The sequence below is a fragment of the Heptranchias perlo genome, chromosome 17 (genome assembly GCF_035084215.1).
Source record: "Heptranchias perlo isolate sHepPer1 chromosome 17, sHepPer1.hap1, whole genome shotgun sequence".
Classification (NCBI taxonomy): Eukaryota; Metazoa; Chordata; class Chondrichthyes; order Hexanchiformes; family Hexanchidae; genus Heptranchias; species Heptranchias perlo.
The window spans coordinates 35,713,419-35,740,365 of NC_090341.1; the positions used below are offsets into that span (position 1 = coordinate 35,713,419).

A 26,947-nucleotide genomic window follows, 5' to 3' on the forward strand; every position below is an offset into this window, starting at 1 on the left:
CTTCCAAAACATTTCCTCTAATGGAAGTCAAATGTTCATTTCATCAACTGTTTTCCTTACTTGAGACTGGATCCAAACCTGTTAGTGAGCAGTAACTAGATTTTATACAGCTCACAATGCTTCATGAATAACACATGGGGCAGATGTTTCTGTTAAAATACATACTTCATGTGGATACTTTGTATTTAGATTCCAAGAAGTGGTAGACCTAATACATCTCAGATATGCATTTAAATTATAATTATCTTAAACATGAATCAAGCATTTCCTGTCTGTGTATATATAGCATAAATAATATTAAAACTCTAAACAGCAATTTTCAACATTTTGCTGCATTTAGTGCATAACACCCAGTGACAAACTTGCCAATCTCAAATAAGCCAAACTGATGTTTTGTACATAATAACATGTTCTTTGCCACAGGATATTCTTTATCCTCTGAGTCTGTAGAGTTAAGATTTTGATAGAAGCATAATTTGTCGTAACATGTTTAAAACGCTTAGATGTTTGTACCAGCAAAACAAAAAGGAAAGTTCAGCACACTGTCTTTGAAAGACATAAGCCATTCCCAATTCAACAACATGCACTGCCTATGTAATGGGCACCAACATGATCTGAAACAATTGCATTTAACTTTTGTCAAGGGGAATGGAAAATCAATGTATTATTAAACAGTGTTGCAGCTCTGATATATGTCTGTTTAGGAATGCAGTGGAAAGTGCTTTGACCTTTCGTTGTCATTTACACTGAAATATTACTAGCTAGCAGTTACCTATAACATTCCCATGGGTCAGGTTTTTATTGTCAAATGGGCATCTGTGTGTAAAGGGATTCTTTTTTAAAAACAAAAATCACATGCTTGTCTTCCTTTGCATTGTCAGTTCCTTATGAATGTATAAAAATTTGGAAAGGTTTTAACTGTGGGTGATGATTGCTAATTTGACACTTTCACCTGTAGGATATAGATTTGAATCCAGAGTGATAAGATGTAAGTCTTCTCTTCTGTGTGTAAGGATCCCTATGCCCCAGTTATATTGAAGGTCTTGTGTTGCAGCAGTGCAGTTATTTTTGCAAAATATGCAGTATAATTCTATTGTTCTGGTATCATCGTGGTGTTTGATTCTGCAATAAAAGATGATCTAGTGCCACTGTGTCAGCTCATTATAACCGCAGACACTGAGCCACAGGCTTCTTAAACTTTATGTTTAAAAAAATCTCTCAGCACACTGCCACCTTTCCACTTGTGATGATTGAAAAGAGGTAACTATCCTGCCAATTCCTCAACCATTGGAAATCTCACTGACACTGAAAGGCTGGTGAGCAGAGAGCTCCATGCATGTGTTTGAGAGTGCATGCAGGCATATCAGCTGTCCCCCACTCAAGAATAATCTGAGAGTGCAGTGTAGCTGTGACTTTTTGCTTGTATTGCTTTAAAAAATCTATTCAATACCATATTGGCTCATTGTCTATTTTTGACTATGCCTCCGTGAAACACGTTGGGACACTTTTCTAAGTTTAAGATGCTAATTAAGTACAAATTGTATCATTGTTGTTCGTGCAGCAGTGCAGTTATTTTTGCAAAACATGCAGTATAATTCTATTGTTCTGGTATCATCGTGGTGTTTGATTCTGCAATAAAAGATGATCCAGTGCCACTGTGTCAGCTCATTATAACCGCAGACACCAAGCCATGGGCTTCTTAAACTTTATGTTTAAAAAAATCTCTCAGCACACTGCCACCTTTCCACTTGTGATGATTGAAAAGAGGTAACTGTCCTGCCAATTCCTCAACCATTGGAAATCTCACCGACACTGAAAGGCTGGTGAGTAGAGAGGTCCATGCATGTGTTTGAGAGTGCATAACCAGATACAAGTGAAAGGAGTTTTGTTGGTCTCAACCTAGTTCTTAGTAGGGATGCATCTGTAGCACTGAATTGCCCAATCTTATTTAGGAATGTCAGCGGGATAGTTGGTGTGGTAAATGGAAAAACAAATAACACTGAAACATTAGAAGGTGCTTTTCCGAGGTTGGGAATAAAGTTGTTAAAGTAGAAGAGCTAAACTTGATCTGGAAATTCTAAAGTTTGATACAAAAAGAAAAAAAGTGTTCTCCACCCAGAGTTGATATTCCTGCTCTGAGTAAGCACAACAATTAACCTATGCAAAATTAAGTGTGAATTCAAACAAAAATGCTTCATTAAATGATCAATTTCTGGTATTATGAAATGGTTCAGAATTTCTGTAATAATTTCTACACATTATTAAGGACAAATATAATTCATGTGTGAAAAACTGACCTCTATAAACTAGTAATAGTAATACTGTTTAGTAATCCATTTTCTGTCAATGTATTAACACCATCTTGCATTAAATATTTAAGTTTGTGTAGTGGTACATTGGTGAAGTACCATTCTTCCTGCACAGTGAGTATAGGTAGGTTGTTTAACCATGTAGGACCACAACCAAACCTGATCCTGTTCTTCACAGATGCCCACGTGGGCAGACTTTTCTAGCAGGGGTCACTGGATAGCGATCAGGAGCGAGAACATTCCCTAAGCCAGGAATACTGAGACCAATTGTAATACCCGACAGCCACCCTGGCTAGACCAACACAGTACAGCCTAGAAATCAAACCTGGAACTTCTGAACTGTTCAGCTCAGTTTCATGCTGCTTCTATCAACTGGACATTGGGGAGCCTGATGTTTCCATTCCTTAAAACTGTCAAAAGTTTCTAAATAATTTGCCAGTGAATTACATTATTTTGTTGTATATAGTTGCTTTGTAGATTGCAGCATATTAGGAGTGTCACTGAATTCCTATTATAGCGGGTCCTTATCCTAAATCATAGAATGTTTCGGAAGGTAGCTTCTATTCCTAGATTTAACTGTTTCTTTGAGTAGAATGGGCCTATATTCTCTGGTGTTTAGAAGAATGAAAGGTGATCTCATTGAAACATATAAGATTTTGAGGGCTTGACAGGGTAGATGCTGAGAGGTTGTTTCCTCTGGTTGGAGAGTTTAGTTAAGAGGTTGGAAAGTGGAGTTAAGGTCGAAGATCAGCCATGATCTTATTGAATGGTGGAGCAGGCTCAAGGGACCATATGGCCTACTGTTGCTCCTATTTCTTATGTTCTCGTACTTTACATGTACTTAACTGCAACAGTGAATTCATCTGATTAGACATAATTTCCATGAATGAGGGAGATTAAAAAAAACTTTAATATTGAAATACGTTGTCTAATTAACAGTGTTATTGAAATACTGGCTTAATAATGAATGTCGTTACATTGTGATTAAGAACAAAAAGCTCCCTAGTGAGTTATTCAGTGAGTATTAAGCCATATACAGAAGAAAGGCCCCATGTTAGATTCTTAGTCTGTGTTGAGTTAGCTGACCTTAGATGGGACAGCAGTAGGATGCTAAAATTGGCCTCAGTACTCTTGGGTTAGGGAGGCAAAAATTGGCCAAAATTTCCCACTCTTGAACTAAGTGCATATATATGAACATCAAGTTAGGACAGGATTGGCCTCAGCTATGATGCTTTCAAAGCTAAATAGGCTGCCCAAGTTTACACATGAAGAATGGCCATTTGAGCGAAATACCAGAGGGTACTCAGTGTCCATGGAGGTTTGACTGATTGCTAATGGCATCACAACATGAAGTGCCCAACTTTTTTAATTGATCAAGAAACAGGTAAAACTAATGGATCACAGGGACTATAGATTCATACAAATAGATGCATTGCAGTTGGGTACTACAGTTGTTCCCAATGGTCCTTGAGGGAAAAACTCAAAAGTGCCTGATCTTGAACACTCTACAGTGACTGCTACTGGAAAATGTTTCTCTGTGGATATTAGCTGGAGATAGGATCAGGCTTGGTCGTGATCCCCATCTATTGCTGTGTTGGTTGCCAACAGTCACCTGAGTATTATGACATCAACTTGCTGCATAAATTAAGAACATGTCAACATAATTTAGTCATGCTTGTTATCTCCTGTATGTATAACAACAATAACTTGCATTTATATGGCGCCTTTAATGTAGGAAAATGTCACAAGGCATTTCACAGAAGCATAATCAGACACAAATTGACACCGAGCCAAAGAAGGAGATATTAGGAAAGGTGCCTAAAAGCTTGGTCAAAGAGGTAGGTTTTAAGGAGGATCGCAAGAGGCCAGAGTTGGAGGAATGCAGAATTCTCGGAGGGTGGTAGGGTAGGGCTGGAGAAGGATATAGAGATAGGAAGAGGCAAGACCATGGAGGCCTTCGAACACAAGGGTGATAATTTTAAATTTGAGGCATTGGTGGACCAGGAACCAATATAGGTCTGCGAGCACAGGGGTAATGGGTGAGGGAAACTTTGTGCAAGTTAGATGGTCGACCTTGTCAAAAGCTGCAGAGAGGCTGAGAAGGATGAGGAGTGATAGTGCACCATGGTCACAGTCACAGAGGATGTCATTTGTGATTTTGATTAAGGCTGTTTCAGTGCTGTGGCAGGTTGGAGAAGTTCAAACATGGAGATGTGGGAAAGCTGAGTATGGATTTGGGAGGTGACAATGCATTCATGGACAGTACTTCTGAGAGGGGACCGTTACCATGTTAGCTAGCAAAACTGGAATGTTCCACAATAATTTGAGGTGAATGTAATTGTATTATGTGACTTTACAGTTTGGGTTTAAATCTGTTTTAATATGGTTCAAGAGTGATCAAAATATAGTGTTTTTAGTCTTTTATTTAATAAAGGTGAAACTTTTTTTTGTAAGTAAACCAACGGAAGATATATCTTATTAAAAATCTTACATCTGCGTGCACTTCCTGTCAACCTTTGCCATTATAAATTCTCACACATTAACAATGTAAGCTGAGTATGGAAATTTGTTATGTGTAATTACATCCTCCTGCAGTGCCATGACTGGCAGCCTAACAAGTTTACGTAGGCAGTTACCATTATAAATGTGGACCTAGGAATTTATAATGAGAATATAAAAATAAAGACAGGGTGTATTACTTTAAAATGGCAACTATATTATGTCTATATGTCCTGGTCAAGTTATCCCCCACTCCATAATATCCCTTCATCTGAAGATTACACTTGCTCTTGCCTATTTTGACAGAAAATTGCTTGGAGCTTCTAAAATTGGAGGAAGCTTGGTGGAAACCCCATTTACACATGTAAATAAAGTTTCCACTAAGCTTCAGCGAAAGTTTTGGTTGCGGAGCAGGAGAAGCGCTGACAAAATTTCCAGTGCCTGAAAATTAAAAATCTCAAGTCTGTGCACCTACAAAACCTTACTTCCTGTTGTCACACTTTTGTGTCAACTTTTTCCATTATAAACTCCTGTGCCCACATTTATAATGGAAACTGCTATGTAAACATGTGCTGTAATTATACCCCGTCACCAGTGGTGGTGCTATAGCACCTCAGTTATGTGTGCTGTGACTTGTGCCAGGGACTAGCAAATGTGCACTCGGGCCCGGAGCGTATTGGGCTGCACATGCGCATTTTAAGTCACCAACTGCCCTCACTGCCATTCACTAAAAGTGTGGACCAGAGGCAGAGCACCAAAAATGCAGCCAATGCAGGTAACCATAAGGAGGGAGGAGAGCAGAGCAGAGCCTGGAAGAAAGGGAGAAACAGGGCAGAGTGGAGAAGCAGAAGCAGCACGGGATGGGGGGGGAAGGGGGAGAGCAGAAGCTGGGGGGAAAGGGGAGCAGGGAGGGAGCAGAAGCAGGGGAGAAGCAGGGTGAAGGCGGAGTAGAAGAGTGGGGGAAGAAGAAGCAGGGGGGGAAGGGGAGGAGCAGAAGTAGGAGACGGGGAGAAGTAGGGAGCAAAAGCAGCGGGGGAAGGGGAAATAGTAGCAGTGGGGGAAGCAGAAGCTGTTAATTATATCCATGTGATTTATATCAATTAGTGTTAATTGTATTCAGGTGGTGCATATCAATTGGGAACTCTCTTGTATCCATTTATAAGAGAGCTGATCTAGGAAGTGGTGGTGTTAATGTGGATCTCTGTGAATAAAGGCTTGAAGCAATTGAAGACTAGACGCTAGCATTCTATCCTTCACCTGGCTATCCAATTTATAACAGAAGCAGTGGGGGAAGCAGAAGCAGCATGGGAAGGGGGGGAGCTGAGAGGGCAGTGTAAGGCAAGGCACGGCAAGGCAATCCAGGTGTAACTGTAACCCCAGTATTCAAGAAAGGAGGGAGAGAAAAAATAGGGAACTACAGATCGGTTAGCCTGACATCAGTCGTTGGGAAAATGCTGGAATCCATTAATAAGGAAGTGGTAACAGGGCACTTGGAAAATCATATGATTAGGCAGAGTCAGCATAGCTTTATGAAAGGGAAATTGTGTTTAACAAACCTATTAGAGTTTTTTTGAGGGTGTAACTAGCAGGGTAGATAAAGGGGGACCAGTCGATGTAGTTCATTTGGATTTCCAGAGAAACGGCTGCAGCATCGTATGATCTTGCAGTGCCTGATCATGGGGCCACATATTTGAAGGGGCCCATAAGTCAATTGCTGGGTTGGCCTGGCGTGGAGTGTTTTCAGAGTCAACGCGAGGTGGGAGGCTGATCAGTGTGGAGGCCTCACTCCTCCAGCAGATGGGGGAGTTTGGTGGGAGCTTTTATCAGAACATGTTGATAGCATTCAACAAGGTTCCACAGGAGACAGTTGACAAAACTGAGAGCACATGGAATTGGAGGCAACCTATTGGCTCGCCCTCCACACCTTTCTCTGAACCTGGACATCAGTCCATTCGATAAAGTGCTACATAAAGGGTTGCTAGGCAAGATAAGGGCTCATGGGATTGGGGGTAACATATTAGCATGGATAGAGGATTGGTTAACAGACAGAAAACAGAGTAGGGATAAACGGGACATTTTCAGGTTGGTAGGCTATAACTAGTGGGGTGCCACAAGGATCGGTGCTTGGGCCTCAGCTATTTACAATCTATATTAATGACTTAGATGAAGGGACTGAATGTAATCTATCCAAGTTTGCTGACAATACAAAGCTAGGTGGGAAAGTAAGCTGTGAGGAGGACACAGAGTCTGCAAAGGGATATAGACCGGCTAAGTGAGTGGGTAAGAAGGTAGGCAGATGGAGTATAATGTGGGGAAATGTGAAGTTGTTCACTTTGGTAGGAAGAATAGAAAAACAGAATATTTTTTAAATGATGAGAAACTATTAAATGTTGGTGTTCAGAGAGATTTGGGTGTCTTTGTACAAGAAATACAAGAAGTTAGCATGCAGGTACAGCAAGCAATTAGGAAGGCAAATGGCATGGTGGCCTTTATTGCAAGGGGGTTGGAGTACAAAGTCTTACTACAATTGTACAGGGCTTTAGTGAGACATCACCTGGAGAACTGTATACAGTTTTGGTATCCTTATCTGAGGAAGGATATACTTGCCTTGGAGGCAGTGCAATGAAGGTTCACTAGATTGATTCCTGAGAGGATTGACCTATGAGGAGAAATTGAGTAGAATGGACCTATATTCTCTGGAGTTTAAAAGAATGAGAGGTGATCTCGTTGAAACCTATAAGATTCTGAGGGGGCTTGGCAGGGTAGATGCTGAGAGGTTGTTTCCCCTGGTTGGCTAGTCTAGAACTAGGGGATATAATCTCAGGATAAGGAGTTGGCCATTTAAGACTGAGATGAGGAGGAATTTCTTCACTCAGAGGGTTGTTAATCTTTGGAATTTTCTACCCCAGAGGGCTATGGATCCTGAGTCGTTGAGTATACTCAAGGCTGAAATAGATAGATTTTTGGACTCTAGGTGAATCAAGGGCTTTGGGGATCGGACTGGAAAGTTGAGGTCGAAGATTAGCCATGATCTTAATGAATGGCGGAGCAGGCTCGAGGGGCCGAATGGCCTACTCCTGCTCCTATTTCTTATGTTCTTATGTCTAAGAGAGGAGTAAGAGGAGTATGCGGTCCAGATGGGAAGATGGATCATGCTCTCCTCCTCCTGCCCGTTAGACCTGGCTCATGATCTTGAGCATGAACGGCAGCAAGTTGATTTCTTAGAAAGCCTGGTACATGTGACATCACCGGACACTGTGTCACTATTCACTTTGTAATGTAAAAGGTGACCCCCGCCCCCACATTCTACCAACAAACCTGAACACAATCCATGGCCCCCACACAATGCCCCATCAGTCTCCGCAGCTCTCTTTCAGAGTGTTTAGTTTGACGGAGTGATTAGCGACAGTGTGGGTACTTCCGGTTTTCGATCGACGCGTGACATCCTTATGTGCTGGGCCACCCGATGATGTCACTCTCAGCACATGCTAAAAAGCTACGGCTCCGCTAGTGACATCACTTCCATTCTCGTTAAATGAAATGCGCCCTCACTAAACCAACCAAGCAGCTCATATTATGTAAAATATTCAGTACTGTGGATGTGTCAAATTCAGCCTCACAGAGAAACGGCTGCAGCATCGTATGATCTTGCAGTGCCTGATCATGGGGCCACATATTTGAAGGGGCCCATAAGTCAATTGCTGGGTTGGCCTGGCGTGGAGTGTTTTCAGAGTCAACGCGAGGTGGGAGGCTGATCAGTGTGGAGGCCTCACTCCTCCAGCAGATGGGGGAGTTTGGTGGGAGCTTTTATCAGAACATGTTGATAGCATTCAACAAGGTTCCACAGGAGACAGTTGACAAAACTGAGAGCACATGGAATTGGAGGCAACCTATTGGCTCGCCCTCCACACCTTTCTCTGAACCTGGACATCAGTTCATCAATGCTCCAAGCTGACTCCAGCCTATTTACGTCAACCTTATCCCACCATGGACTTCTGACTTTAACATTGGACTCCCTCCTATTCTCTCCTCTCTATTCCCTGTTTATTACCCGGATATATCTATCCTAATCTTGCTATGTAACCACGCCTATGTAACTCAAGTTGCCCTGTGACCATTTACATGCGCGTTTTGGCTGCCGCTCTGGACCCGAGCCCATTGCTTCTATTTCCCCTTTTTTCTTCTTTTCTCTTTACCCCTCCAAGGCTCCTCTCTCGTGTCGTCAAGCCATTGTCTTCAATCCCCGCCACAAACCTCCTTCCCTAGCCACCAACTTCCCCTGGCTACTGTCTGAGGCTGAACCAGACCGTTCGCAACCTTGGTGTCCTGTTTGACCCTGAGATGAGTTTCCGACCACATATCTGCTCCATCACCAAGACCGCCTACTTCCACCTCCGTAACATCGCTTGTCTCTGCTCCTGCCTCATCTCATCTGCTGCTGAAACCCTCATCTATGCCTTTGCTACCTCTAGACTTGACTATTTCAATCCTCTCCTGTCCAACCTCCCATCTTCCACCCTCAATATACTTGAGCTCATCCAAAACTTTGCTGCACGTACCCTAATTCGCAGCAAATTTCGTTCACCCATCACCCCTGTGCTCGCTGACCTACATTGGCTCCTGGTCCAGCAACACTTTGGTTTTAAAATTCTCATCCTCACGTTGAAATCCCTCCACGGCCTCACAGAGCTGTGCGTTCTCTGAACTTGGTCGTGTCAGCGCCATGCCTGTCTGAACTCAGTAGTGTCAGCGCTGTGCGTTCTCTGAACTCAGTAGTGTCAGCGCTGTGCGTTCTCTGAACTCAGTAGTGTCAGTGCTGTGCGTTCTCTGAACTCAGTAGTTTCAGTGCTGTGCGTTCTCTGAACTTGGTCGTGTCAGCGCCATGCCTGTCTGAACTCGGTAGTTTCAGTGCTGTGCGTTCTCTGAACTCGGTAGTGTCAGTGCTGTGCGTTCTCTGAACTCGGTAGTGTCAGTGCTGTGCGTTCTCTGAACTCGGTAGTGTCAGTGCTGTGCGTTCTCTGAACTCGGTAGTTTCAGTGCTGTGCGTTCTCTGAACTCGGTAGTTTCAGCGCTGTGCGTTCTCTGAACTCGGTAGTTTCAGCGCTGTGCGTTCTCTGAACTCGGTAGTTTCAGCGCTGTGCGTTCTCTGAACTCGGTAGTTTCAGCGCTGTGCGTTCTCTGAACTCGGTAGTGTCAGCGCTGTGCGTTCTCTGAACTCGGTAGTGTCAGCGCTGTGCGTTCTCTGAACTCGGTAGTTTCAGTGCTGTGCGTTCTCTGAACTCGGTAGTGTCAGCGCTGTGCGTTCTCTGAACTCGGTAGTGTCAGCGCTGTGCGTTCTCTGAACTCGGTAGTTTCAGTGCTGTGCGTTCTCTGAACTCGGTAGTTTCAGTGCTGTGCGTTCTCTGAACTCGGTAGTTTCAGTGCTGTGCGTTCTCTGAACTCGGTAGTTTCAGTGCTGTGCGTTCTCTGAACTCGGTAGTGTCAGCGCTGTGCGTTCTCTGAACTCGGTAGTGTCAGCGCTGTGTGTTCTCTGAACTCGGTAGTGTCAGCGCTGTGCGTTCTCTGAACTCGGTAGTATTAGTGCTGTGCATTCTCTGAACTTGATAGTGTCAGCGCTGTCTGTTCTCTGAACTCGGCAGTGTTAGCACTGTGCCTTTCTGAACTCTGTAGCCTGCCTGACAATGACTGGATCAAATTACACATTCCAGAGAACTTGAATTACTCTGCAGCAGACTGGATCAAATTACATATTTCAGACAAAGGGTTGGGTGAGTGTGGTCCTCCCACATCCTGTCGGTGGCAATAGCAGAATGTGTTACTGCCACCACAGTGGCGGTAGTAGACGCGACCAGTTATGTGTTTCAGTTCCTCAGCTAGTATTGCAGAGAAACTCTAAAGCTTCAATCAACTCTACTTCTTTGCTTTCCAAAGTGCCATAAATTTTGCTATGTAATTATAAATATAAAATCAAAATATATTAAAATAAGGACAAAATAAATATATATATAAAAATATAAATAGCCTAGACTTGGGCATAGGAAGTACAATTTCGAAGTTTGTGGATGATACAAAACTTGGCAATGTTGTAAATAGTGGGGATGAAAGTAGCAGACTTCAGGAGGACATAGACAGACTGGCGAAATGGGCAGACACATGGCAGATGCAGTTTAATGCAGATAAGTGTGAAGTGATGCACTTTGGGAGGAACAACTTGGAGAGGCAGTATAATCTAAATGGTATTATTTTGAGGGGGATGCAAGAGCAGAGGGACCTGGGGGTGCATATTCACAAATCTTTGAAGGTGGCAGGGCAAGTTGATAAGGTGGTTAAGAAAGTGTATTGGATCCTTGGCTTTGTAAATAGGGGCATTGAATACAAAAACAAAGAAGTCATGCTAAACCTTTACTAATCACTGGTTAGACCTCAGCTGGAGTATTGTATACAATTCTGGACACCACCCTTTAGGAAGGATGTCAAGGCCTTGGAAAGGTTACAGAGGAGGTTTACCAGGATGATACCAGGGATGAGGGACTTCAATTATGTGGAGAGATTGGAGAAACTGGGATTGTTCTGCTTAGAGCAGGGAAGGTTAAAGGGAGACGTAATAAGGTATTTAAAATAATGAGGGGTTTTGATAGAGAAAATAATTTCCTCTGGCAAGTGAGTTGGTAACCAGAGGTCACAGATTTAAAGTAATTGGCAAAAGAACTAGAGGAGAATTGAAGAGAATTTTTTTCAAAAGGGTTGTTAAGATTGGGAATGCACTACCTGAATGGGTGGCGAAAGCAGATTCCATGGGAACATTCAAAAGGCAATTGGACATGTACTTGAAGAGGACTAATTTGCAGGGTTATGGGTTAAAAGCTGGGGTCTAAATTGGACAGCTCTTTGAAAGATCCAGCACAGGCACGATGGGCCAAATGGCCTCTTCTTAGCTGTAAGATTCTATGATTCTACATGGCTTTAAAATGGGACTGAATTGTGTCTGCACACCATGGTCCAATTATTTCCTGACATCTAACTCCGCTTTACCTGAAGACTATATTTGGTCTTGATTTCCTGTGTGCAATTCCACAGGGGTTCAACTTGTATATGTAAATAATAATCAGTATTGAACTGGTTTTCAGAATGCACATGATTCTGTAGGCTACAAGCTATTTACTGCATATTATTGATGCTATAAAAATATCATGCACGTGGAATCTTGCAGATAAAATGAAAGAATGCTGGGTTTCCTTGGGCATTTGAATTCAAATCCCAGTCTTGACTGAATCACACTACTGCATTTGCTTGCTAGGAGTTAACTTTGGCAGTCTGGCCTGGGTTCTGTGTGGGAGAGAAAGAAAAATGGGGAAGGATCTGTTCCCACATATCTTGATCACTTCCCGAAAGGTCAACCCAGTATCATTAATGGTATTTGTGGAGATGTCTCTGCCCGGCTTCCTGACTCAAGACGACAGTATAGATATACGAGGCATAGCTGGGAGCAGGAAGGTGAAAGGAAAATAAAACTGCATAATAAAGCTTTTTGAATCCCACTAAAGAAAAAAATCCAGGAAATTGGAAACTGAACTTTGCATAGGTATAAAAGTGAATCTTTTATACAGTCACACTAATTAAGATTCCAGGTTAATACACTTCTGCTTCGCATTGCTGGTCACTAGCACAACTTTGTTATCTGTACTGTAATTAAATCCATTCCAGATGCCTACTCATTTTTCCGTCATACTATCTCCAACAACTTCATTTTAACAATGAACAATGCTCTTAACCTCTAGTTCTTGATAACTTTTTTTCTGGTGTTATTATAGTGACTATAGTATTCTTGAAGGCCCAGTAGGCTATTGATTTTTAAATGTGTAAGTTCTGGTAGGACCCTGCGTGTTAGGGTATTTTTAGACCTGGAATGTAGCCAGAACTTCAGCTCTTATTGCTGTTCACGTCTAACGGTTACTTGAATAACTGTCATATGGACAAAGGAGCCTCAGAACACAAACTGCCTATTGGCACACATTCTTATTTCATTCAAATGGTCACCGGGAATCTCAGAATAAAGCCTTTTTCATGAGTAAATGTGAGCAGAATCTATATCACCGGATGCTTATTTATGTAAATACTTAATTTTTTAATGACAGTGTAGGATTGTAAATACCACATGACTTGAAACTTCATGCCAGCAAATGAAAACTCTGGATAAGTTGAAACATACTTGGATGAGGTATTGGCAGTTGTTCAAAATCACTATTGTAACATTGTAAAACGAGCAGGTAATGCAAACAAAAACACACATTGGGAAGAGCTATGCCTTCTGAAACATGTACAGTTAGTGTACTAGTCATTCAGTGCCATGTTTTGTTAATGATTTATAATAAGGGTGGAGCTGAGTAAATACACTTGAGTCAAAGTCTGAAGTGAGTCATCATAACAAAATGCAGTACTGCTGGAACACACATACAAGCATTGTACTTTCGAAGAATAGGTCTATTGCACAATAAGGCAGGACACAATAAAGTCCAATGAAGTATGCACAATGCCTGTCTGCAATTTGTATATTTGTACTTGCTCTCCTTGAAGATATTTTATTTTACAAATAAAATGGTAGCTCTAAGTGTAGAGAACAATTTTATCAAAATGCTATTTATATTTAATTCTGTTCAAAACATGGACTGCAGCAGTTCAAGAAGGCGGCTCACCACCACCTTCTCAAGGGCAATTAGGGATGGGCAATAAATGCTGGCCTCACCAGCGACGCCCACATCCCATGAATGAATAAAAAAAACTTCACTTTTTTCTAAGATGACATCGTTATAATCTATTGATCAAACAACAATTTCACTGCTTTTGTAGATCATACCATGTGTTCTGTAAAGTTAAAAGCATAATACACAGCAAGCTCTGTTTCCTTGAAATACAGAAATACTTGTTAAACTAATTGTCAAGAATGTCTATAAAGAACCTTCAACAGCAGGTCATTATTTCACTTCAAAAACTAACCATGTTTTTGCATGCACCTGCTCAACGCATACATGTCTATTGCTTGAAAGTAGTTGATTTAAAAAAAAAACAACATTCAAAAAGATTTTTCATGTTTTATTATGCCCAGTCAAACCCATTCTGTTTTGAGCGGTTATATAAAATTCTACGGATTGTAATATTTCAGGACACATACCTGCTCTGAGATCTTTGCTAATGCCTTTTTATAACCAGATTAACTAGCTCTGAGATTTTCCTTTGTTCTCCGTGAGGAAGCATTTTGCCTTATGTCTGTGGCAGTAAGTTGCTTAACTTACTGTGGGAATCATGGGTGCCAATTTGGCACCTGTAGGAACATAAGAGGAATCCCATATTCTATGCTTTCAGCAAATGCAGGTGTCTTCTGGGAGTGATGGACTGTGGGGATCAGAACAATTATAGCTACCTATAAATACATACCAGGTGTTTGTTATAGATTTTGAGTGATCAGTTTCCTGTATAATGAACTAAAATTCTTTTTAGTTTCTTTCTTCTCCCTCTCTCAGGGTGAAACAAATTGCCAGGACTAAAATCTCAGAGTAAAAGAATGACAGTGACTCTATGGATAAATACTTCAGATGTATTTACCCCCTAATGAGTTTCATGAAGCCTCTTCAATTTCCTGTATAATGAAAACCCATAGTTGAAGGGCTTTTCTGTGAGTGTGTCAAGTGATAATTCATCTGGTTGATTGCCTTATTGAAGAATTTTCTGGAATTTTCCTGAAATCAGGATTTAGCATTACTTGTGGTGGTGGAGTGTCAGGTGGTGCATGAGGTTTCATTGCATTGTCTAATAGAGAGGGTGAGCATGGTTGGGCCTAATGGTCTTTTCTCACCTTTCTTTTCATATGTAACTGAAAGCAAACAAATTCACATAATGGATATACTATGTGCCGCTCTTCCCACTACCCAATGGATGTCACCAGTTAGATCCTCTTCATAGAAAGTAGTTTTCTAGCGTGTAGTGCTTCAACTATGTATTTCTCTGAAAACAAAGGTATGTTACACCTCAAGATATAAATATTATACTTTGAAAGGATTTGCATCTCTGTTAACTTTCCCATTAGACCTGAACTTACAGAATGGCAACACAATGGCTATCACGAGTAGCTAAATATGACTCCAAGTTTTGCAGGTGAACAGATCTCAGTTAACTGGTGCATTTTCTCAATTAACAAGACTCAAGCTGTGGGAATTCCTCGAGGACAACTTTGGATTATAGAGTGCTGCTTTGGTCACCCTGCTTCAAAAAGACGCATTAGAAAGGATTCAGAAATGAGTGACCAGGATGGTTCCAGCCTTGGGTTAGGTACTAAGTTATGATGGAAAGCTCAAGTAACCAAAGTTAGTTTTGCAGAAGAAAGGAAAACTAAGGCAAGATATGATGCCGCTCATCAAAATAATGTAAGATGGAGTAAACAAGCTATTTATCATGGACAAGTACAAAATTCACAAGTGTTGAGCAGGGTTAGAATTTAAAAAAAATCCCACAGGATAGTAGATATGTGGAAGAAATTCCAGAGAAGGTAATTAATTTAAGAAGGAACTGGATTCATATTAGTTGAGAAGCAGAATTTAGGGTTATGGCGATATTAACAACACCTGCTTGATTTTTAGTGCTACTGAAAGCTTAGTATTCCCTAAAATAGGGAGTCAACAAGAGCAGTGGGATGGAAGTCCATAATAGAATAATCATAAGCAGTGAAACTAGATGTGGTTGCAACTTCAATATAGAATGGATTTGAATCATAACTTTTCCTATAGTGAATTCTTATCATTTTTCAACACTGTTTTAAAATTTTCCTTACAAGATTGTAGGAAAATGCAGCTTTAATTCAGTTTAGTTTGTGATTTCCACAGCAATAATCATAATTCATGCTTATTACAATGAACTGAAACACGAGTGTACACTCCACAATTTTTTTGATAATAAAACATTGGTTAAAAATTCTTACCTTGTAAATGCTGGATTTTGCATTTAGAAAGAATAATTCCACAGTGGTAATGTCCTTTAGGAATGATATGTTCTCAATATAAAACCTAAAGCAAATATATAGAAAAACAATGTACTGTTCAAAAAACTGGTTATAACAGATTTAATTGCTGCATTTTATTAATAACAAAATAACTAACATTCATTTTTATTCGTTTTTCATTTTAAAAAATCATACTTTTATGGCACTAAAGCAGCTTCTACTGCGATATGTGACCAATGTCCGTTCATAGAACTATTTTCAGTCAGCAACAAGATAGCTTGCATATTGGTAAGGAAGGCAACTATGAGCTGTTCTTGCACACCTCCTAGTGGTTAGTTACAGATCTCAGGGAGCAAGTCTGCTCAGCTGAAGAATGATGCAAGAATGCAGAGAATGGCGATAAGAGCAGAGAAGATAATTTTCCCAGTGACCAACCTGGATCTGAAATGAAGATATTTTTTTAATGAAAAACTGTAATACAAGAATTAAAGATCTCCCAGTTCTTATTACACAGAGCTATGAATGAAATCATTGAAGTTAGAACTCAGAGCTATGTGGAGTTAGAAGCAGGAGCTATGTTTTTATGATCTGAAATTATTTGAAACAGTCTCACTGTAAATCTGCCTGGGATGACCATTTTTAATGCGAGACAAATTGAGAGGACTCAGATGAGAGCGATTTATTTTCTCCTCTCCTCCTCTCCCAAGGCATTCATTCGTTGCTGGGGTATGGTTCCACAGGTATTGACCACCCTTCAGTACCTCGCACAAGTGGTCGATGTTGATGTGTAAGCCTGCACAATGAGTGTCAGCAGACTGTCTAACCTTGGGGGCATCAAATTGAGTCCAATCCTGTCCTCACCTGACATCCACATACATGCAATTTAAGCAGGGATCAATGGAGAGAAATAAGGAATGGGAAATCCATTTTCCACTCCTGAACCCAGGGTGCTGAGGCCAATTATCTACCACCACCCCAGTTGAGATCAATTAACTCAGCACAGGCTGGGGATTGAACCTGGGACTTTGCTTCTCTATATGGCTCAATCAGCTAAGCTATGGAGTGAGAGGTCAGAATTATCCATACGAGTAATCTACCTTGGTACCAATTTATCTTATTTTGTAACCACAATTAGACAACCGAGCTAAATGAAAGGATTTTACTGCAGTAAGCTATTAGTTTGTTGCAGGCTTTTGATTATATTTGATTAACTGTCTTTGTTAACAACATATTAGTAAACTAGAGAACCAATCTGTAATTCTTATTTACATGCTATCCAGCAACAGGGGGTTAAGCCTATGGCCAACATTCTTATTCAGAGAGAAGACTGGTGCAGTTGTAAATTGAAGACAGAGGCAAGAGAATTGACTAGAAGAGAGGAAACATGGAGGCAAAGCAATGGAGTTGACAAGAAAAAGAGAGAAACAGAGTTAAGAATTAACAGGTAATGTGTCAATAAGAGAAGGACACAACATAACAACAACAATTTGCACTCATATAGCGCCTTTAACATAGTAAAACATCCCAAGGCACATCACAGGAGCGTTATCAAACAAAATCTGACACCGAGTCACATAAGAAGATATTAGGACAGGTGGCCAAAAGGTTGGTCAAAGGGATAGGTTTTAAGGAGCGTCTTAAAGGAGGAGAGAGAGGTAGAGAGGCGGAGAGGTTTAGGGAGGTAATTCCAGAGCTTAGGGCCTAGGCAACTGAAGGCACGGCCACCAATGATGGAGAGATTAAAGTCGGGGATGCGCAAGAGGCAAGAATTGGAGGAGCGCAGAGATCTCTGAGGGTTGTAAGGCTGGAGGAGGTTACAAAGATAGGGAGGGACAAGGCCATGGAGGGGCTTGAAAACAAAAAGAGTAAGAAGAGAAGCACACAACGTAAGAAGGGAACATTATGAAGATCAGCTCGGGAAGAATCAACTTACAAGTGAGATGTGGACATTTTGGAAGTAGAGAGAACTGCACTCACATTACCTCGCCCTTACCCCCTCCCCCAAACACACCCTATCCACATTGGTGCCTTCAGCTGTTGATATAGAGTACACTGATTTTCAGATATTCCACTGGAAAATTGCAATTTGATGCAGGTATGTCTTGATGTGCATGCTCTATGTTTCAAACCTATGAACAGATTTTTAAAAATGAACTTGACCATGATAAAAAATATTTCTACAGATAAAGGGTTAAAAGTGGCCCTATTTGTGACTTAAGGCACACATCTGTTTACAAATCTTATTATGTAGAGGTTAAAATCTGAAACATTAAGTGGCAGAATGTTGTATAATATACCATGTCATATTCCATCTTTTTGAAATGGATAAAAATGTCATTTTTCCATTTTCCCGCAATATTGTATCTGATTAAAAAAAGATTTTAAACACTTACGTACATGGAACTAGTGATGTGCTACAATGGGCTCGATTTTCAAATGGCGGCGGGATGGCAGCAGGGGGCGGGGGTCAATGGGCGCACAGCAAACCCGGATAATAAAAATCTTACCATTCCCCATGCGATCGTGAGGTAATTGATGCTCATTTATCTTGTTTCCGGGTTTCGGGCCTGGCAGCCAGCCTGATTGACAAGCTGGCTGCTGACAGGAGCTGCAACGCTGAGGTGGGAGGGAGATAGCGAGAGAGAGACATCATCGGGCACTGGAACAGAAAGTGGGGGTGGAGGGGGGGGGGCCACAAAGATCGGGGGGGGGGGGGGGAGGATAAAGATCGGGGGGGGTGAGGTATCGGAGAGGAGACATCGGGGGATGAGATATCGGACATCGGACTAGGGAGGGTGCAGGTGAGATCATTTAAAAAGGTAGGTTTATTTATTTTTTTAACTTTGTGAAATGTTATTTTATTTAATTTATTTACTTTATTTTTGCCTGATAGGGCCAGGTGTGAATCGGAAGCTGTGGGAAAACCACCCAGGTAAGTTGAAAATCATTGTAACTACCTACTACGTAGCAAATAAAGTACCTAAAGTATCTCAGTGAGGTACATTTACTTCTTTAAATATTGTAAAGCCAGCGGGACTTCCGGATTTCAGAACTGTGCATGCACACAGATGTGCCTGTGTGAGACGCGGAAGTCAGCGGGTTGGAGCCGGTTTCCTTACCTGCTCGGAATTTTACCGATTTTCACTGACCCCCCCCCCCCCCCTGCTCCCAACGTACCCGGACTTTCATTTGAAAATCGAGCCCAGGATCTCTCATATTGCTGTTACTTTGGACTGATTTGTAATTTGTCTTTTTTCCTGCTGGAGGTGCCATAGCCACTTTGAAAAGTACTTTGTAACTAGTCATTTCACTCAGATCTAACCAGAGAAAACATTCACATAACCAAGATAAACAAAGCCTTTGAAAACATATTTTCTGAAGTAATAATTCAGGCAGATTTTGACTTTTGCTGCTGAAGTAATTAATTTACTTTGGACTATAAAGACTCCTGGCAGACTCTATGCAGCAACAATAATTATTAATGAAAACAAAACTTGAAGATGTTTCAAAAACATTAAAAAATATATTTTTATTACTGCTTGAATAGAAGACTCAGATTTTACAGAACTATTATAGCAACAAAGAAAAAACTAAGGTACTAAAGTTCCACACAATATGTGGAACTGTAGTACATTAGAGTTTTTAAATGGTTGCTATTTCAGGTTAAGTTTGCTATAACTTAGATAAGTTAATAATCTGTGCATTGAGTACTAAAAGTGTCATTGCAAAAGTACTCTCTGGTTCTGCATGTTTCTTTAATTCCACTGTTTAGATTCTGTATCAATAAGTTACAGAAAGTCCTTTCTGCAGCTGCTCTATATGTCTATATTTGCCGATTTTTATAAAGGTACATCATGCATTCAGGTAGCATACAAAGGAAGAATTCATCCCACATGCAGGATAGTTCATGGATGAACAACAACAACTACTACTACTACTTGCATTTATGTAGTGCCTGTAACATAGTAAAATGTTCCAAGGAGCTTCACAGGAGTGTTATCAAACCAAATTTGACACCAAGCCACATAAGGAGATATTAGGACAGGTGACCAAAAGCTTAGTCAAAATGGTAGATTTTAAGGAGCATCTTAAAGGAGGACAGAAGTAGAGAGGCGGAGAAGTTTAAGAAGGGAATTCCAGAGCTTAGGGCCTAGGCAGCTGAAGGCACGGCCGCCAATGGTGGAGTGATTAAAATCGGGGATGCGCAAGAGGCATGAATTGGAGTCCTTCCATGTGTTTTCCATCCCATAAGTTGGACACATTTCAGTGTCAATCTAGGCTCATTTTCTTGCTGTGTGATTGTATATATAGCCAATGTCACCAGGTACTTTTATTCTCTCTACAATTTTTACTTTCTGTTTCTCCCATCATTCCTCCTCTTCTGAACGCATTTTTACATACCACCAGGTTCCAATGTGTGGGTGGCATGCGGTCAGTGGCACTACAGCATATAACTGGCCTACTCATGGAAACCGGCAGTGAGTTTGCCATTGCTGTTGCTCCCACATTTCTCTTGTCAATGAACTGTGATTAACCAGTATGTCAGTGTTGTTACGTCATGACATTATTATATCACAATGCAGCCACTTGCACTTGGCCAGCCCAGATTTTTCCTGGCCCATGCTCCTTTTATTTGTCATGATCAATTCTTTCTTTGAAATAGAAAAATCTTCAATAGTGCCTGTGTCTCCACTCCGGGGGAAGTTGATTGTTTGTTCTTTGCAATTGGGTGCACCCAGTGGGAAAGTATAGGGGCAGGTAAGAATAAATGTGGGAATATGTTGCACACCGGCTGTTTTGTCATTGCTGCTCCAAAAGTAGCTCAAAATTAAATGTCTTAAAGATGATGATTTGTGTGGAGGTATACTTCTGCAGCAGTTTTTGAATACACAGAGGGAGTGAGTTTTGTTCAAGTGTCCATTTTCTTACACACACGCACACACACACGTTATCCAATGACATGTAATTTAGATCGAGTGGGGATGATTTTAACTTGGCCAAATTAGCTGTAACATGGCTCCGGCTGCTGCCATTTTTAAAGTAGCCTATTGTTGGGTGGCTGAAGTGCCTGCCTGTTTCAGGCAGTAGGTCCTTTAAATATGCAAATGAGGGTCGTACAACACACATTGCCATTTTAGGACAGCACTGGCAGAGTATGTGCCGTACATGTTCCAACTAGTGTTACTGGCAGTACAGCCAAAGAGGACCAAAAAAAGGTAAGTTTTAAATTATTTTTGTGGTCCTCCAGGGCGCCGGTCTGAATGTGGCAAGCTGCATTGGGACACCTGTTTGCGGCAGGCTGCAGCTCATTGGTTCTATTTAGATGAGGTCTAGACCTCAACATGGTTCCAGCCTCTTTGTTGTTGCTAGCGCACTCTGCAGGTTGCCTCTCCCAAAGTAAAATCTACCCGAACGTGTGGGATGAGAGGAGTAAAGAAATAAATATTTCAAAAATATTTCTTGAGGTAACCAGGTAATAGGAAATGCAACAGGGGTCACAATTCCAGAGGAATATGTTCACCATGGTTTTTACTACCAATCTAGTGCAAATTTTAGACAACAACAATGCCGGTAGTCTAACAGCAGCATAACAATTTGACCATGCAGTGATTGGTTTCTTCTCATCTGACAATTTCCATCTATCCTACAACCAAACCGGGCTGTCTCCACCATGGTTTATTTCAATAAAAATTACAATTGTAAAAAAATTATAAGAAATATGAATATTTTTTATTCTAGTGAGCTAGGATAGTTCAGTACTGTAAGAAGAACAGAAGCATTGGAGAAGTGCAGGAGTTACTGATTTGGGTGACAAATATGGTGTCAGTTCATTTTTACAGTAGTATCTGAATACTGCATCTGGATCCAGAAAGCTCTTGTTCAGAATTTTCTTAACACCCAATATAGAAAATACCACCTCACTTACCCTTGACTTCCTTTACTCTCATTCCAAATCTCCAGATCAAACAACTACCTTTTCAGTGAACACAAAGCAACACTTTGAAGCTAGCATCACCAGTTTTGAAACCAATGTGAGCTCAATTTTATGCAAATACTAATGAACTCACTTGACTGAAAAGAATAAGGCCACCGGTCCTGTTTTCTTAGGCAAATCATGGTCCAATACCCTGCGATCCAGCTGCAACCAGTTACTCTGACCTCTGCAGGGAATAAAAGGTTGTGAGCATTAGAAATAATCACAGACCATAGTGCAGTTCTTTTCTTCAGATACTTTATACAACAGCCATTTTTATTAATGAATAGCTGCCTGATTGCAATTAGGCTATTACATTCTCTCCGCACACACACATGTATAATGCACAATAGACGTCGCAAGAGTTTAATTTCAGATTGTTGTTTTCATGGCACTAGTTAACTACTTTTCTGCTGTGCATCATTTGCTCCATTACTGTTAATGTGAACACTTTGTGGCTTCAAGTACCTGGATGGCCCATGTATTCCAGTTGGGCACATTTTAAAATTATCTTCCGAAACACTTCTTTTTACCTGTCTAAATAGGTGATAAAGTGTGATGCATAAAGGACACTACATTGGTCTTCAGCACTGGATTTATTTAATAGATTACGGTTGGAAATGAATTAGTAGGTGTTTCTCACAAGTGAAATAAACTCAGTAAGACAACTGATGCAGTATAGTATAATGAGCGTTACTGTTTAAATGTACAAGAAATAGGTCAAGCTATTTTGAAGTACTTTTTAAACAACTCTATTGAATGTACATAATAAAGTTTTGGCGGTTGCCACGGTGATGATGTTTCAGAACGAGTTCTGCGACAGGTGGCCCTTTTTCTCTTGTGACATGAACTGGCATAGTGCAGCACGTGGTGAGGGCAGTGTGTGGTGTGATAGGTGGCTGGGACTGTGAGTCATTGTTGTCACTTTTTTTTTCATTGGTGTGAAATAACTATGTTGGAGACTGATATAATAAAGTCCAACCCTGGGCTGGTAGTTGCTATTGAATTTGACAGATAGTTTTCACAGCTGGAGAATTAACCCTTTCCTGTTACCCTTTTTAAAGAACTTGGAGCTGGATTTGTTTCTTTGCCTGGAGCCTATGTGATATTGTGTCTACACATGGGGCTCGATTTTAGGAGGGAGGCGGGTTGGCAGCGGGGGGTCGACTGGGTGCATGGGTAACGCGCCCAGTGAATTCGGGGTTCTCCGCACGCGATCGCAGCCTAATTGAAGGCACTTACCTTGGCTTCCGGGTTTTGCGCTGGAAAGCTGCGCAGTGGGCGGACTGCGCAGCCGCATCAAAGGCTGTCAGCTGGAGGAGCCCTACTTAAAGGGGCAGTCCTCCACTGACTGATGCTGCAGAAAGGAGCCAAAATTACAGCATGGAGCAGCCCCGGGGGAAGGCTGCTCCCAGGTTCAATGATGCCTCATTCCAAGTCCTACAGGATGGGGTGAGGAGGAGGAGGACAGAGACCTCCCCGGCGTACGGGAGGAAGTGGCCTGCCTCTGCCACCACGAAGGCCTGGCTTGAGGTGGCAGAGGAGGTCACCAGCACCAGCAACATATCACGCAACTGCATACAGTGCAGGAGGCGCTTCAATGACCTAAGTAGGTCAGCTGAAGTGAGTACACTTACTCATTCCCCTACACTCCGTCTGCCACATCACTGCCCCCACCCCACTTCTGCACTGCCAACACTACTCTATCACATCACTCCTCACACCCACTCAAAGCTCATCCTCATCTTACCTGCACTTACTCACCTCACCAGTACTCATCCCACCACTACCACTCAACCCAATCCTCATATAATCTCATGGCTCCGTCTCATGCATCTCTTTCACGGTCAGCCTCACCCAACCTGCAACTACCTGTGCTGCAGCCACAGGGCATGCATCACATGTGTGTAGTAGGAAGCGTAAGGCAAACGTGAGCATGAAGGGGATGTACAAGGGTGTTTGAGGGTTTGTCATGGTTTTTACTTATATTTGATTTCTGATCAACTCACATTACATATTATATTGTCACCACTACTGCCACATCTTTGCGAATCTTTTCTGGTTTGTGCAATAATGCCCTTTCCTGAGGATCACCATGAAGACCCACAACTGGTGTCACTGCAGAGTGGGTGTAGGTGTATTTGCAGGGCTCTTTTGTGCAGATGACTGAGAGATGTCGGCAATGTCCCCGGTGGCACCCTGGAAGGATGCGGAGGAGAAGTTGTTGAGGGCAGTGGTGACTTTGACAGCGACAGGTAAGAAGATGGTGCTCAGGCCAGCCGGGAGCAGCTCGGCATGAAAGAGGCTGCAGATGTCCACGACTACATGTCGAGTGACTCTGAGCCTCCGTGTGCACTGCTGCTCAGAGAGGTCCAGGAAGCTGAGCCTCTGTCTGTAGACCCTGTGGCGAGGGTAGTGCCTTCTGCGACACATCTCTCTCTGTGGTTGCCCTCCCTCCTGCTGTGCAGGTGGATGTGTCACAGCACTGTGTTGTGGAGCTCCATGTGTCAGAGGTGAACGGCGAGGCTGGTGATGCTGTTCGTCCTCCGAGGATGTCATGACTGCAGCTATGGCGGTCCCCATCCGGAAGATGTACGTTTGAGGAGGTCCGCAAGGTAGATACATGTCTCTGGACCCCGGGGTTGAGGTTGCAAGTTTGTGAATTTTATTGTTAGGAGAAGGGTAGTGGAGGCCAAACTTTGTCCAAAGTGACAGAGTGGCCTCCTGCAATGAGTGAAGGTCTCCCCCCCCACCCCCCGACTGTTAAATGGACCTTTGCAGCTGCCACAGGCTGGTGGCTGCAACACGTCCATTTCAACTGGGAGTGTTTCCCCCAGTACGGGAAACACGCTTAGTTGAGTTGAAAATCCCACCCCTCCTAAAATATCCTACAAATCAGGTCTGCAAACGACCTGAACTATCTAATTAATTGGTTTAAGTGGGATAAGCCGGCGGGAGTCCGGCATGCAGGGGCTGCGCGCGCATCTAAGTGCGTCACTGGGGAACCCGGAAGTGGGCGGGTTGGAGCCAGGCTCCGGACCCGCCCTGGGAATCCCCGATTTTCGGAGCCTCCCGCCACGAACCCGCCATTTCGGACGTCGGAAAATCGAGCCCATTGTGTCCAACAAGGAGTTCATTATGGAACTGAACCAGGAAGATTACCAGATATTTAAATTGCACAAAGATTTTTAGATAAAAGGTCATGAAGCAGTTTATCCAATGATATGTCACTAAAAAGACTTCTGTTTACCCAAATTCAAATGCCATTGTGCATAGAAGTTTTCAGCACAGATGTGATATTTAAAAATAATGTTAGATGGGTTACCTAAAATTGACCTTTTCATTTTAACGCAATATTGCTGAAATGCTTTGATGTAATATCAACACCATGAGGATTTAATAAGTATGTAGTGTACAATATGCAATTATCTTCTGGATAGCGAAGCAAGTTTTTTTTCACTGATGCGCAGGAAATAGGTGTTATCGATATTCAGAAGTTAGCATTATCCTTCCTCCTTAATTGCACTCATAATTACAATTTACACCACAATGTGATGGTAAAATATGATGGTGACAGTCAATATACATCAGTCAAAGTGATGCATTCATTTTCTCTCATTTTATTTGTAAAACAGAATCAGTATCCCCACAAGCGACTCATTTTTGCTGATTATTTAAATGGTGCTATGGATATTCGAGAATGGAGTTAATCTCAGCTACACATCTACTGACATTTTATGCCAAAAAACTGTGATGAGAAACAGTTCTTTCACCAGTTGCAAGATGAGAGTCGTTAACTTGTTCAGCTTTACAGGAAATTAGGGAATAACCTTCTACCTTTTGGAGTGTAAAACAGGATTCTCCCATGATCCTTTGCCAAGATCAACACTACCAGGACAAAGGCTGCACTCAAGAAAGAGGGAAAGCCCATTAAATAAACAGTGCCAGACTACAGCAAGTAGGTGCTAACAGGAGCAAGTGATCTTTCCCACAATGGTGGCTGGCTTCTTGTATGACTTCACAGTTATTAAAATAGAAAGAGGAAACTGAGTTTCAGCAGACAGCATTATGAATGCCCATTACCAGGAATACCAGAACTAGCTAGGTGTTCCTTGAAGTGAAGTTAATTGTGGGCTTTGCAGCAAGTACTGTGATCTACAGAGGCAGGTATGTTAAGATCACTGTTAATCTTCACACTCTCCTGTGAACATTCAGACCTGTGTTGTCATTGTCAGTGAGAGCAGAGAGCTATCAAATTGCAAAAACAAATTTCACTCAATTCTTACAACAAAGTAGATCAAATGCTGACATTCTAAAAAATCTGTTGTGAATTTTGTTTGCTAAAATTGCAATTAAAGGGAAGACATTCCAGTAGAATTAATACATTTAACCATTTGATAGAAGTTACGACATAGCTCCACATTTGTACAGAATGCTGTATAGTTTATGTTTTAAAAGAATAACAACTGTGGAACTTTGAGTATTTTTGAACGGAATTATGACAAACAACCTGAAGGCTGAAAGATTTTCAAAATCTGAGCGGCTTGGCATTTCTAAGAGCAAGATGGTGTGCAAGATAATGTACTGCACATTGTTAACATGGGGTACAACCAACGTGTATATATTTGTTTGAATCCTGTTTTTGTTCCAAGTTGGTTCCATGTTGGAATCTCTCTTTTCATTTCAACTGCTGTGAGAAGCGGGTGTGTAGAATTCCAAGCTTTCCTACAGTGCCAGTTCCAGGACAGGTATTGTTGAGTCATATTCCCGGGCCATTTTTTGTCTGGATATGAATTGCCAAGCTAACAGTTGATTGAAAATTGATGTACTGTCTCACACTGAAGAACAACTAAGTCACAGTCCCCACTGAGACCTGAACCCAGGACCACTGGGATGTGAGGTGGGCTGTGGATGAGGGTATTTCACCAGACCATCCCCTCTTCTAGTGCAGCAGATTTGTTGATTTTTGCAGGAAAATAAGTGTGAACTTTAGTTTTTTTCTTTATAACATCAGTGAAAATTAAATATTACAATTTAAAATATAATTAAATATCAAACCAATAGCTTTTAAGGAGTATCTAATAATTTTTCCAGTGAATTATTCTGTTTCACAGTTCTGTAGAATATTTTTCAAAGTTAAATTTGCTATTATGGTGACCTCACACGGTACCAATC

The 26,947-nt window shown here is 41.6% G+C and overlaps 1 protein-coding gene and 1 long non-coding RNA gene across 4 annotated transcripts in view; one reads left to right on the plus strand and one right to left on the minus strand.

Moving 5' to 3' along the window:
* Positions 1-26,947, minus strand: part of LOC137334247 (FERM domain-containing protein 4B-like) — a 261,811-nt gene that overhangs the window by 99,736 nt on the left and 135,128 nt on the right. For all 3 annotated transcript variants that reach the window (XM_067998885.1, XM_067998886.1, XM_067998884.1), the window contains exons 4-5: positions 21,867-21,959; positions 15,778-15,862 (exon numbers count right to left, since the gene is read on the minus strand). In XM_067998885.1, coding sequence (XP_067854986.1) covers positions 15,778-15,862; positions 21,867-21,959 — 178 coding nt within the window. The remainder of the gene's footprint in view (positions 1-15,777; positions 15,863-21,866; positions 21,960-26,947) is intronic.
* LOC137334248 (uncharacterized) overlaps positions 1-26,947 on the plus strand; it is a 137,547-nt gene that overhangs the window by 93,518 nt on the left and 17,082 nt on the right. The window contains exon 5 of the long non-coding RNA XR_010966114.1: positions 18,692-18,730. This is a non-coding gene — a long non-coding RNA (uncharacterized lncRNA). The remainder of the gene's footprint in view (positions 1-18,691; positions 18,731-26,947) is intronic.